The sequence below is a fragment of the Chenopodium album genome, chromosome 7 (genome assembly GCF_948465745.1).
Source record: "Chenopodium album chromosome 7, dcCheAlbu1.1, whole genome shotgun sequence".
Lineage (NCBI taxonomy): Eukaryota > Viridiplantae > Streptophyta > Magnoliopsida > Caryophyllales > Amaranthaceae > Chenopodium > Chenopodium album.
Genome location: NC_137840.1, coordinates 75,975,699 through 75,989,436, shown reverse-complemented (window position 1 = coordinate 75,989,436; position 13,738 = coordinate 75,975,699). Strand labels below are relative to the sequence as shown.

General features: G+C 34.5%; 2 protein-coding genes across 2 annotated transcripts; one reads left to right on the top strand and one right to left on the bottom strand.

The window, feature by feature from the left end:
- Nucleotides 1-279: 279 nt before the first annotated feature.
- Nucleotides 280-3,063, bottom strand: LOC145638614 (uncharacterized). The gene is made up of 2 exons (XM_081689600.1): nt 2,008-3,063; nt 280-752 (listed from the first exon to the last, which is right to left on the bottom strand). The coding sequence occupies exons 1-2, from the start codon at nt 2,710-2,712 to the stop codon at nt 591-593; spliced, it is 867 nt and encodes a 288-aa protein (XP_081545726.1). The 5' UTR covers nt 2,713-3,063; the 3' UTR covers nt 280-590.
- Nucleotides 3,064-4,773: 1,710 nt separating this feature from the next.
- Nucleotides 4,774-12,362, top strand: LOC145639664 (dynamin-related protein 5A-like). The gene is made up of 16 exons (XM_081690971.1): nt 4,774-5,076; nt 6,034-6,097; nt 6,205-6,309; nt 6,417-6,518; nt 7,752-7,802; nt 7,903-7,964; nt 8,124-8,214; nt 8,609-8,673; nt 8,851-9,045; nt 9,132-9,251; nt 9,856-9,926; nt 10,062-10,287; nt 10,786-10,836; nt 11,244-11,472; nt 11,689-11,828; nt 11,974-12,362. Exons 1-16 carry the CDS (start codon nt 4,948-4,950, stop codon nt 12,100-12,102), a joined length of 1,830 nt encoding a protein of 609 aa, XP_081547097.1. The 5' UTR covers nt 4,774-4,947; the 3' UTR covers nt 12,103-12,362.
- Nucleotides 12,363-13,738: the final 1,376 nt, after the last annotated feature.

Sequence of the window (13,738 nt, the reverse complement as noted above, 5' to 3'; positions counted from 1 at the left end):
CGAGAGCGTTTTTTGCAAGAAAACACTTGACTACTTGACAGATGCATAACCTGTTAAGGTTGTGTTATTACTGTTATCCGTTTTTCATATATCCACATGTGTGCCCACCCGCTTATACACATAAACAACTTAGGTTAACCAATACAAGTATTCTTAAAGTGTTTAGCTCGTAAATTTGGTTGGGTTGACCTGTGAGACATTTATTCGATAGGACAGTTTATCTTACCTAAAAAAAATGTGTGAAGTACGTATTTGATTATACCAAATTGGATTAGATAATTTTGTGAAAAATAGCAACAAACATTGCAACTCATACATTTAATCATTATTATTCAAATTACAATACCAATCAAATTACACCAGCAACCATCATCTCAACAATTATATTGAGATGATCTACTTTTTACAAAAAATGTATACTGATACAAATGTTCAAGGAAGCAACTAATGAATCCATAGCTTCTTCAGTACTTATTATGATATCACCGTGAAGTGATTAGTAGTTGTATGCCAATTGCCAAGACTTGTTTAGCATTAGCAGCCAGACATTCATACCGAAGAAGATTTCATTCAGAAGCAACTTAAGTTTATCATATCGGAACCAAACAACCCTGGCAACAAAAACAAGCCACTACAATGCCTAGAAGAGCTCCAGCAAAGACCTGTGATGGAGTATGGCCAAGAAGTTCTTTGAGCTTCTTTTCGCTGATGGGATGCCCTTGGAATAAATCCTCAATGATCTTGTTCAGAACCTAGTCGAATGAATCCCATAGAGAACCAATATATTAGCAATTTTACATAGGTTAACTGAGGTGCCAACAAATACAAAAACTACGGAGTATCAAAATAGGTCAAGAATTTTGACAGAGGAAATGCATCATTAGAAACTTAAACTGCAGTTCGAATTGAAGACTTGAGAAAGATCAAATCAGATCACATGCATATTAAATACGAGTACATCATTTAAGCTTATAACACCTTTCAGTTAATCAGTTAATCTATCACTTTCAGTAGAGTTCGTCATACACACCATAAAGGTTAACTAGATGCATCATAAACAACCAATTCATCACTTTAAACTAAAGCATTTGGCCTTACATTACACCAAGTAGTTGGCCTTAAATCCCCGTTGAGGCAACTGAAATTTTCGTAATTTGTGAGCTAGCCTCAATTGAGCACAGAAGTGCAACCTGTTATGATGTTAATCATGCAATCGCTTTGTGTATAAAGGAACATTGCAGAGCCATGAATATAATACGGAGAATTTTAACTGGAATATGGGATGACGAAAACAATTCAAAGCAAACTAGCAAAGAGAGCTACAGAAATTTTGTATGTTGTCAAATAATAATAAGAAGAAAAATAAGTTTGAGAACAACAATATATGCACACCGGTGGTCCTATGCACTGCTTAAAAAATACTTTGTAATTACTACATGTACATTCAATAACAATACGAGTACGATGAGAAAGGAAATAAATGCAAGTTTGGTAGAGCAAGGTCATATTATTCCTTAATACTGAACATTCAATGATACTCAGGATATGTCATATTCCTATCATGAAATGAGAAAAAAGTTGAATCTAATGATCATGCCCTTAATTATGGGAGAATATAGCAATTTGACAACTAATTCATGAACCAAGTATAACTAACAGTCATACACAGGAGACAGGACAACCAGGACTTAGTGAAAAGCTCTACAGTGTTGATGTGCGTTTGGTTGTGATCTCACCTACGAGTAATCATTTATAGGTACACACAAGTGTATGATAGATTTATCATATTAACTACGAGTCTATTACTAGTACCATAGCAAACCATTGTGTCATAGGATGTAAATTTGATAACATAGTGCAACAATATTACGTACCTATTTATTTCTAGGTACATCCACGTGTATGATAAATAAATAGCCCGGAACGTATTAACTAACAATCTACAACTAGTGGTCTAGTGGTACAAGTAGAACAAACCAAATATGGATAATGGTTTAAACATATTACCTGAGCTTGCATACCAGCATGTCTCCTAACTCCAGCAGCATCATACATAACAATAAGACTAAACCCCAAACAAACTGGAAACAAAGCATCAGCAACACCATGACAAAGCGCAACAGAAGTAGTCATAGCAGTACACAAAGCAGAGTGAGAAGACGGCATTCCACCTGAAGCACAAAACATCCTCATATTCCATCTTCTTTCCACATAAAAATTCAGCAATACCTTTGTAGATTGCGCCAAAAACCACGCCAATAATCCACTAACAAACGTTGGATTCGCGGCTAGTGTTGCGATAAAGGGGCTAAATCTGTCCCTAGCAGTGGATTGCACGGATAATAGAGCCATCCCAACTCCTCCATTGTGCAAAAATTGTGTCTTTTCGTTATTAAACCTAGTAATTTCATCAATTGCTGGGTCTTTTAAGTATGAAACCCAGTTAATTTTTGCTGTGAAATTCTTTATACTTTGTAAAATTGGAACTAATAATGAAAAGGGGTTTAAGGGTGTTGAATGATTGAAGCTATTATGAGGAGGGTCATTAAATGGAAGTTTACATGATATACAAATTGCTCTCTTTTGGGGTTTTGCCCTGAATATTGATGAGGAAAACAATGAAATTGCTCTTTGATATGGGTTGTTTTTGGGATTAAAAAGCTTTTGATTAAAAGATGAAGGTAAAGAGGGTTTTATCGCAGTAGATTTCATGAGAAAAAACTGCAAAAAAAGCTTCAATCTTTTATCCTATTTTCTGGGTTTCACTTAGTTTCAGAGTTCATCGAGAAAGAACTGAAAACGAGAGGTATTGAGAGGGAGGAAAAAAACAGAACAAGTGTGAGGAGAAGAATTGAGCTAATTGGTAGCTGAAATTAAAGGAATTTGTTTGTTTGTAAAAGCTTAGGATTTGAGAAACTTGAGCCATAAAAGGGGCAATTATTTAGACTTTTGTATGTTTTGTGTAACATGGGATCATTTTTTGCACCATAAAGATTATAGGAATATGCTAGATTACACCAAAAACTTTTCACATTTCTCAAATCTTAGATTGAGATTGAATTGGAGTCTTTTGGAAACATGTAGAAAGGCCAATTTTTCAATACATTTTTGGAAGAGAAGGCCTTGTAAAATGTAATAGTTCCAAGAAGGGATGGCAATGGGTCAGACTCGGAGCGAATTATGCTAAATTCGGCTCCGATCCAACCGGAAGCCCGACTCCGATTTCAATATCCAACCTCCAACTCCGATCCGACCCGACTCCGAGTTTTTTTTTCGTTATTCAATATAATTTGAGAAATTGGGCTATTTGGGCTTACAACCCACACCCAATGCCACCATGACCCACACAAAAATCCACTATCTATTGGAGTCGGAGTCGGATAATCCGGCAGAGTTGGACATTTGTCGGAGTCTGATTTTTTTCTCGGATTTTTTTAGGATCCGACTCTGATTCGAAGTCGGATAATTTTAATGGAGTCGAACTCGGATTACTTTTTTCTCGGACTCGGAGCAGATTTTTTACCTTGGATTGGGGCGGAGTAGAGTCAGATCTTGGCTGGAATGCCAGCCCTAGTCCCAAGTTGGCAAAATTGTTCCCTTGCTGATATTGGCCCAAAGCGAATGGTGGGCTTCACTTATCCAACTCACGAGTTTTAAATAAGCATATTTTCAAATTTATAATACATGTTGTAGGTATTCAGTCGAGTTAATTTTATCTATATGAATGAAATCTAAATTAATTAGAGTACGATAGAGTGAGTATTTTGAAATTTGTCTATCTCAAGTAGCTTGCTTTCAATTTGATTGGTAATTCAATATAATAGCATGTTAGTGAGATGGTGATGACGTCAAATACGGTAACATGTGGGTAATGCTATAAAAAATAGTAACATGTCCCCGTAATAAGTTTAACCCGATTCAATCAAGTTTCATCACAAGCGAACGCAAAAAGGTATCAATGATAGCGTTGACTCTTTGAAGTTTGTGTAAGTTACATAATGAAATGAGAATAATGGGCTCGGTTGTGTCAAATCTATTCATAATACGCTTTAAATAAAAACTTGGATCTTGATACTTGCTTCAGATATACTTGTCATAAATAGGTTTAAACAGAATATGTTTCACGTGTCACCTTTTTCAAGTTCGACATGTCAGCAATATGCGCCACATGTCATTATAAAACTCAAGACCAACAAGTATTAAGTTAAGAGTCTAACCATCCTTGCCATTTCTTAAATGTGTTTTTTTATCCAACAAAATTATAGTTGACTTACATAAGTTAATTTGTGTCTTATTATACTATATGTTTCCATTATGTAATGATTGAGTTTGACAAATAAAAAATATTTATAGCAAGACTTAAACTCGAAACCAACATGTCTTACTATCTAAACAGTCGAATTTAATTAGCAAATTAAATAAGTACAAACTAATAACTCGGGGCATCGCCCGAACCAGACACTAGTTTGAATCACTAAAAAAAACCTCTTTCCCTAAGAAGATGAAGGTTGTGCCAACTGCCAAGATTCAAATTTATGGGCCCATGAACACCAATTCACATTCAAATGATCCAAACCTTCTTACTGTATAAACGTTCCCAAGCACACAAAATATAGCCGTTCCAACATCCTTACACTAAAAAGTGGGTCCATTAAAACAACAAATAAAAATTTATAAAAACAAACCAAAAATGAAAAATAACAGCCAAACCAAACGCAATCTTACTTTTTTTTGAAACATTTTTTTACATCACCTTTTATTTTTCCTATTTTTCATTTTTATTATCTCTCTTCTCGTATAATCTTTCTCAGCGTCTTCCTTCATTTCTTCTTTTCTCCCCATTTTCTCATTCAAATTCAAAAATCCCCAGATCTCTCAATTTTCGAAAAACCCTAACCCTAAAATTCAATCTCACATCGATCTAAATCGGTGCTTTGATTTACAGTAATGGAGAACTTGATTTCTCTTGTTAACAAGATTCAGAGAGCTTGTACTGCTCTCGGCGATCATGGTGATGAAAGCGCTCTTCCTACTCTTTGGGATTCTCTTCCCGCCATCGCTGTCGTCGGAGGTCAGGTATTGCTCAGATCTTTGATTCTTCTCAGATCCTACTTTTTATTTGCTTTCATTTTGATTTGCTTTTCGTAATTAGGGTTATCTTTTTTTAAATCTTTGATTGTTAGAGATGGAGATTTTTTTATTTTGATTTGATGTTTGTTCGATTTGTAGTTTGGAGTAGCTCACTGTGTTCGAATTATGCTAGGATGTTAGCTTTTTTGATTGATTTGTGATTTGGATTGATGCCATTTTTATAGATTTAGTGTTTTAAGCTATGGCATTGATGCTTATCCATCATCGACACTTGGCGGTTCAACATTTTTACAGAAATTTGCTCTGTGTACCTTATATTGACGAAATTCCCCAAGTATAAGAACTGTTTTTTTTTTTTTATTTTTTTTTTTATTTTTTTAATGAAAGAAAAGCAATTTGAATAGTTTGTATTTCATGAATCATTGTGGTTTCCCACTAAAGCGGAGTCGGTGATTGTGTTTTTCGATTTAAATACATAAATTAGGGTAATCAAACTGTTGACAAACCAAAATGAAGAGAATGGTGATCATGTAAGGTCGAGAATGCTGGGAGTATTCTACTTTGGATGCTTCAAAAGTTTAGCTTGTTGGTAAAGTTTATATTTTAAGAGCTGTTTACTTCTTGATAATCACTTAGTGATTCTCTTGGATGTGCTTTGTGTGTATCACTCTGGTTGGAGATGATGCTCGATATAGGGCTTGGTTTTATGGAATAAGAGAAATGTGGATACTATGAGAATTATATGCTTAGATTGTATGTTTATATTGTTGATTCCAAGAATAGGTAGCTTTTAGAGTGATGATGAAGTATTGATCATCTCTAGGTGAATTGAGTGTGATGGACGGAGAGTGATGCACCTAGGTCGAAATTTAGCATACTGTCTTGCTCTTCTTCATATCGTACAGTATGTTCTTACCCCTGGGATGTTTTGATGATTTGTAGAGTTCGGGGAAGTCGTCAGTTTTGGAAAGCATTGTTGGCAAGGACTTTTTGCCTCGTGGATCTGGTAAAGATCTTTTTTCTGGATACTTTGGTTCTTTTGTAATTAATTTTTCCTTAACTATTTCATATTTTAATTTGTTTTGCTGTAATTAATGCTAATATTTTATGCAGGTATTGTTACTAGGCGTCCTCTTGTTCTACAGTTACACAGGGTTGAAGAAAATAGAGAATGGGCAGAATTTATGCACCTTCCAAGGAAACGAATCACGGATTTTGGTATGTTATTTTTTTATAGACGGTCACTGATTTGATTTTTTTTTTTTGGTTCATGTTATCTTTTCTATTTAAAGTTTCAATGTAAACCTTGGATAATGCCTCTTCAGCTGCTGTGCGGAAGGAGATAGCGGACGAGACTGATAGAGAGACTGGGCGTAGTAAAGCAATCTCTAGTGTTCCTATTCATCTAAGTATATACTCCCCCAATGGTAAGACATTTCTTTTTTTTTTTGGCCGCTTGAATGTCCTTTTCCTTCACATGTAAAGGAGTAATTACACGTGTAAGGTTAATTGTGTGCCAGAAGATTTTTTATTTTATTTTTTAAAAATGCTGTTGACAATTTTTTGTTTGCATGAATAACCTTATTTTATGCTTATCGTTTATTTTGCATGTATACTCTTCATGTTATGCCCATTAAAAGTTGACTTTATATAAATCTGCTAGTTTATCAAAAGAAATTACCTTAAACGATGATCACAATCAAAACTAGTGACGAAGCCACTTTGGTTATACTTTGCAAGGTATCCTCTAATAATTTGAGATAATTGGGAAGCAGTTTTTTTTTTTTTTTAGCATATGAAGATAGAATTGCCCTTTATTTTATTTTTGTTTCTTTGAGATGAAGGTAATAATAACAACTAGTAGGAATGTATATTAAATCATGGAGCAATTTCATAATTAAATGTAGGAAAAATTTGTTATTCTACTACTTTGCTTAGTTGTACGTATAAGTTAAGAAGCTCATGCAGTAAACACAACATTATAACGAAACTTTTTAGGTGGCTTGGTTGAATCCTTGAAACTTGAGAGCATTATTTTTCTGTTTCTCCTTTTTCTAAAATGGTTTGGGTATTCATGAACCTACATGTTCTCTTTGATTTTGGGTTTTTTAGGACTGATCTGAGCAATCATGTACAATGTAATTGACTGTGAAATAAGGAATGAGGATAATCAACGGCTGAACTAGTTACTAGTTTTAGTTTTTGAACGTTCTGGTTCACAGACAGGCTAAGTCTTGGTCCGGTTTTGCTAAATGCTATCTTTGCTTAGTAGTTGCCAATTAATTAGTATTACTGTTCTCTTTTGTTTTTGGCTTTCAATTAAGGGTAATGTTATATGTAGCCCTAAGGGCTATATATAAGCATTAAATATACTCTTGGAAATTGTATAAAATTAGGAATTCATGACAAAAGCACGCCTAAATCAGTGTTATTAGTGTTTATATTTTGATGATTTCTTATCATTTTACGATTTTCAAGCGTAAATTTAATGCTTATATGTAGCCCTAAAGGCTATGTATAAAATTTTCCTTAAATTAATTTCTGTGCTGAATATTGTTGATGCATATTGCTGATTAATTTGTGTTATAATTTATAATAATTACCTATTTGAACTTCCTGTTGAAGGCAGTTTGTACTAATTACAATTTGGCTTATGGCAGTTGTTAATCTTACTCTGATTGATCTTCCCGGACTTACCAAAGTGGCTATTGGTGAGTTGTCCTCATTGAAGCACTTATCCTTATTTATGATCTTGTTGCTAATAATATGATGATGAGCTTTGTATATTTTTCTGTTGTTTCATTGATTCAGATGGCCAACCTGAAAGCATTGTTCAAGATATTGAAAATATGGTTCGCTCCTTTATTGAGAAGGTAATATAAAACGAAGCCTGCACAATCTGTCGATTAATGTGTTTACAAGTTGTCTCCCCCTCAACCCCCCTCCCAAAAAAAAAAAATCCACTTGGTGTTTCTTCATTTCCTATTTATTGTGAGTTTATCAAAATATCTGATACATTGTCTTTGTTGCAGCCCAATTGTATTATTTTGGCAATTTCTCCCGCAAATCAAGATCTTGCTACTTCTGACGCAATTAAAATTTCTCGTGAAGTGGATCCCAAAGGTGAGATATTTCTGCTCTTTGTCCATCTAATGTGGTTTCATAATATATTGTGAAGCATATTGTTAGCTCTTGCTTGCCTGATTTCCATATATGGATTTTGAAGCCACTGTTGTGTATAGGGATTTTGTTGAGAAGTTTTGGGTAGTGAGGAAATTATTGTTCCTGTCCAGGAAATAATGTCTTAGTATTGGTCCTTGGGTAAATTTTTTTTGTATTTTTTACTTGAGGGGGGTTGGTGGTTGTGGTTACTAGAAGTCTTCAACTGCAAGTTTCACAAGTTGTGTGGGTAGCAGTTGACATTTTGGGTAATTGTTTTGAGCTGAACATCTTCATCTACAAAAATGGTATACTAACTAATATTTTATCTTGTTGATACTGTGTTCTCATATGTTAGGAGAGAGGACTTTTGGAGTTTTGACGAAGGTTGATCTTATGGACAAAGGAACTGATGCGGTTGATGTAAGTACTTTCTATGTTAGGCTGACTGTTTAGTTGTAAACTTTTATTAAATGGTTCTTATTTTGGAATAGAGTTTAATAAAGGCACTAAACTAATAATATTTCCTTAAGGAAGACAAATAATTAGAGACTTGAAGCCTGCATTTTTATTCCTTACTCAATATCCTTGATTTTCTAGATTTTGGAAGGCAAATCATACAAGTTGCAGTATCCATGGGTGGGTGTTGTAAATCGATCACAGGCTGATATTAATAAAAATGTCGATATGATTGTTGCTCGACGTAAAGAGCGAGAATTCTGGTCCAGTAGCCCAGAGTATAAGCATCTTGCTCATAGAATGGGTTCAGAGTTCTTAGCTAAGATGATGTCCAAGGTATGTTGATATTTCATGGATTTTACCTTTTAATATTCATTATTATCCACTGTTGTACCTAATCTGAAAATTTTCAAATCTTCCAGCATTTAGAAACTGTCATCAAATCCCGTATTCCTGGCCTCCAGTCTCTTATCAACAAAACTATTGTTGAACTAGAATCAGAGTTGAGTCGTCTTGGGAAGCCTGTTGCTACTGATGCTGGAGTAAGTATTTTAAAGCTTCATTTTCTTTGGCTTTCTTTTATGTACTCCAATCAACGTGATGAAAATTTATGTTCGATATTGTCAAAGATTTGGATAAATGAAGTGTCACGATATCATGCATACATCATACTAAGATTAATGCATTCTTATTTATTATATTATGTTCCTTTAGTGTTCAAACTTAATGCAATGAAAAGAATGTTATCATATTTACCCCACCTACACGCACACACACACACACACACCAAAAGTCACTGTAGAGTGAGTGTGACTGGAAGTTGGGTCTCTAGATTCTCTTTGCTTGCTGCACTACCTTTTTACTACTAGTAGGAATGCTCATAACATTTATTGGTGCATTCATGACAAGGGGGACTTGTGTAGCATGTTGACTTCATCTAGACAATATACAATAGTAGGAAAGAAACTTTTTTTAAAAAAAATAGATATGGAGCGCCTGTATGTCCAAATCTGTCTGTTTCCGGCTTTCTTGGACAAGTTTACTGTATTCTAATCCTTACCTGAGTTTTGAGTTTGTTTATGCATAATAAATAAGGGGTCAAAGTAGTTTATTGATCATTATTTCTACTATCTTGTGCTCTTGCAGGGCAAGTTATACATGATCATGGAAATATGTCGAGGATTTGACCAGATATTTAAAGAACATCTTGATGGGGTGTATGTTACCTTAAACTCATTCAATTGAATGTTTGGCATCTCATTAGATAGATAGATTTCAGTTTGGCTTGTCATTCAGTTCATCCTCCTTTTCTCCGTCATTGTCTTGAAGCTGCATTTGCTGTGGTTTTGCAGACGCCCAGGTGGTGACAGAATCTATGGCGTGTTTGATAATCAGCTTCCTGCTGCTTTGAAAAGGTTGCAATTTGACAAGCAACTTTCCATGGAGAATGTGAGGAAATTAATCACAGAAGCTGATGGGTATCAACCTCATCTTATTGCTCCCGAGCAAGGTTATCGGCGACTTATTGAATCTTGTTTGGGTTCCATTAGAGGTCCTGCTGAGGCTGCAGTTGATGCGGTATGTTCTTAATATTATATATTGATAGAACACTTTAGGTTGGCCGGGGTCTTCTTGAAAACACCAGTTTTTAGAAGTTAGTATGCGTCTGTGTAATTTAGATATAGGAGTATGGGGTTTTTATTTATTTATTTTATTTTATTTTTTATGTAATTCGTCTGTTGTTCTTGGTGTAATAATTAAAATAGCAATTGAAACATATAACAGAGATGCAAGAAACTCAATTTTAGTCTATAATAGTTGAGTGGAGGGAGTTTTATTCACTTTTTGTTAAGGTACAGTCTTTAAGCCTTTTTTAAAAATTGTTGTGTTTAGTGTTTTCAATATGTGACCACAATTGAAATAAACTGGTTATTCTTAACAATTACTCTCTCCTTCGGGGAGAGGGGGAGGGGTTTTAAACTAAAAGTTGTTTTTGCATCTCTTTGGGGTACAAATTAATCCTTTTCTGTCTTCCCATGTTTATTATTGTTGACAGAATCCATTTTGTCTCTCCAGGTTCATGGAATATTGAAGGAGCTTGTTCACAAGGCTATCAGTGAAACTGCGGTAAGCTCATGGTGTTACATTTTTAGTTGCATATGGTTATGAAGCTCCATAAGGGAATGGCATAATGTAGAATATGTTCTATGTGTACTGAGCATTCTAGGTCTTATCTGTCCTCTATTTTATTTTTAAATTTTTAATAAAAACATAATAAGTGAAACTGCGGTAAGCTCATGGTGTTACATTTTTAGTTGCATATGGTTATGAAGCTCCATAAGGGAATGGCATAATGTAGAATATGTTCTATGTGTACTGAGCATTCTAGGTCTTATCTGTCCTCTATTTTATTTTTAAATTTTTAATAAAAACATGTGTTATCTATCTGAATGAGTCGTCCTATTCTCTATTTATTATAGAAAAAGGACCGTGACTGAAGGCAATATATAATGAGCGCTCTTTTTGAACTTTAGGAACTAAGACAATACCCCTCCCTACGAGTAGAAGTTGCAAATGCTGCTTCCGAGTCATTAGAGAGGATGCGAGATGAAAGCAAGAGAGCAACCTTACAGCTTGTTGATATGGAGTGTGGTTACCTCACTGTCGATTTTTTCCGGAAGCTTCCTCAAGATGTTGAGAAGGGTGGCAACCCTACACATTCAATTTTTGACCGTTACAATGATTCGTATCTCCGTCGGATTGGTAAGCAACATTACACTGTCTTTGTTTCTAACGATGCATGCAATTCATCTGTGAAGATGTTGATTTGTGGAAAGCCATTCTTTTTTTTTTTTTTCCTGTGTCTTGCAACAAGGGTACTGGTCTCAGTTAGCTAAGATTTAGATTCCTTACAATGTTACATTGGTAGTTGCCTAACATACTGACGATACTAATCTCTCAATTCTGCTTTTCCTACAGGATCAACTGTCTTGTCATATGTCAACTTGGTTTGTGCTACATTGAGAAATTCCATTCCTAAATCAATTGTTTATTGTCAAGTACGTGATGCAAAGCGCAGCTTGCTTGATGTTTTCTTTACAGAGTTGGGTGGGAAAGAGGTTGGTGTTCTATCCCCAATTGATATCTCTTCCTATCTTGTTGTCCATCCTCCCCTCCCTTCCCCAATTGATTCCATTCCTAAACCCTCGAAATGCATTTTTCTGTTGGCAATCTAATCATCCTCGTGTTGCTTTCTCTCTGCAGGCAAAAGTATTAGGTAAGATGTTGGACGAGGATCCAGCAATTATGCAGAGGCGTACCAACTTAGGAAAGAGGTTGGAGTTGTATAGGACTGCGCAGTCAGAGATTGATGCTATTGCCTGGTCCAAGTAAGGGAGACATCTGAGCAGAATCGTTTTCTTTGTGCGTCCCAAATTGCTAGTTGTAGCAAAAATGTGATTCTTTGATTCATATAGAAATATACAGCATGGTTTTCTCATCCATGATTGAGGCCATTGTAGGGGACGACGAGTCACACCCAATTTCATTTCTACTAGCATGTGTATATGCTCTGATGGTTGTAATGTCTTATTCATCCTTGATGCTTGAACTTCTACAGAATTCTATGCAGTGAGGTGCCTCTTTTTTGTCGACGTCAAACCTTAACTAACCCCCATCCGACCCCCAACCCCCTTTTGAGACATTGTGTGATTATGTGAATGTGCCCCATTTGATTTAAATGCGTCATTAATATAAATTAAGTCGCTTTTAAAGTTTAAATTCTGTATATAAATATATACAGGTGTAAAATGCTGGGATAAAAGTTAGGGAAGAGATGATTGAAAATGATATGAATTGCTACATAACACAGGTTGGTGTTCAAGCGTCTCAATCTATCTGCTGTACAAGTTATTGATTTATTTATAGTGGTTGACTACCACATTTGCCAAATATTGAGTTTCTGTAAATACTTCATTAGGTAGTAAAAAAAAAAAAAATGGTAGTAGAATTTTTCGGATTGGGCTTGCGCTCACTGATTAATTACAAATACTCTTCTAATCCATTCTGACTTTATAAAAAAGTTTATATTCGGAAACCTAAATATTGAGATGGTTTTAACAATTCTATACCATTAGGTTACGAGTAGATTAAGATGAAAATAGAGTAGGATTGCTTTTAGAAGATGTGATTAATATATTGCGGACCACTAATATTAGAGAAATTATGATTGTTTTATATATATAAAAAAAAGAGGTCACTATATTTATAAGAGGTTATTTTTTTAAATGAAATTTTTTATATACTACTGAATATGAATTATAAAGGTTACTATATTAAAATTAGGGTCACTATGTCTAACATAACGTCGTATTTCAGGTTTACAATAATATTAAGGTAGCTAGGCAGGTCACACAAATTTTAATATGAGTAAAGATTACAATGTTAAAATTAGGGTCATTACTCATTAGGTATACTATAGCAATACTTGGGTGTGTATAAACCTCAATCACATCATAGTGTGGATAGATTCATTCAGTCTTCAAGCCACTTATATTCCTTGCTTAATGAGGAATTCTTGATCAACAAATTAACAGTTTCTAAAGATTTAATATAAATAGTCTGTACTATGAGGAGTTCCCTATCTAAAAAATTCCAATTTCTAAAGATTTCCTATGATTTTATTGTTTGGGCTCTGAGAATTTCTCTATCAAATTTCCAAATCTGAATTAAATATATGTACAACAACTATTCTCTATCTAAATTCCAATTTCTAAAGATTTCCTATAATTTATTGTTTGGACTATGAGGATTTCTCTATCAAAATTCCAAATCCAAATTAAATTTATGTACAACGACTATAAACGTATCGTATCAAAATTCTTAATAAATCGAAAAAATAAATTAGACCTCAATCACATGATAATGTCCCTGACCACTCAAAATTGTTTCGATCATTTTCCATCGTTATTCAAATTTAATAACGAACTTATCCAAACGATCTAATCATTGAAAAAATAAAACTCTTAGA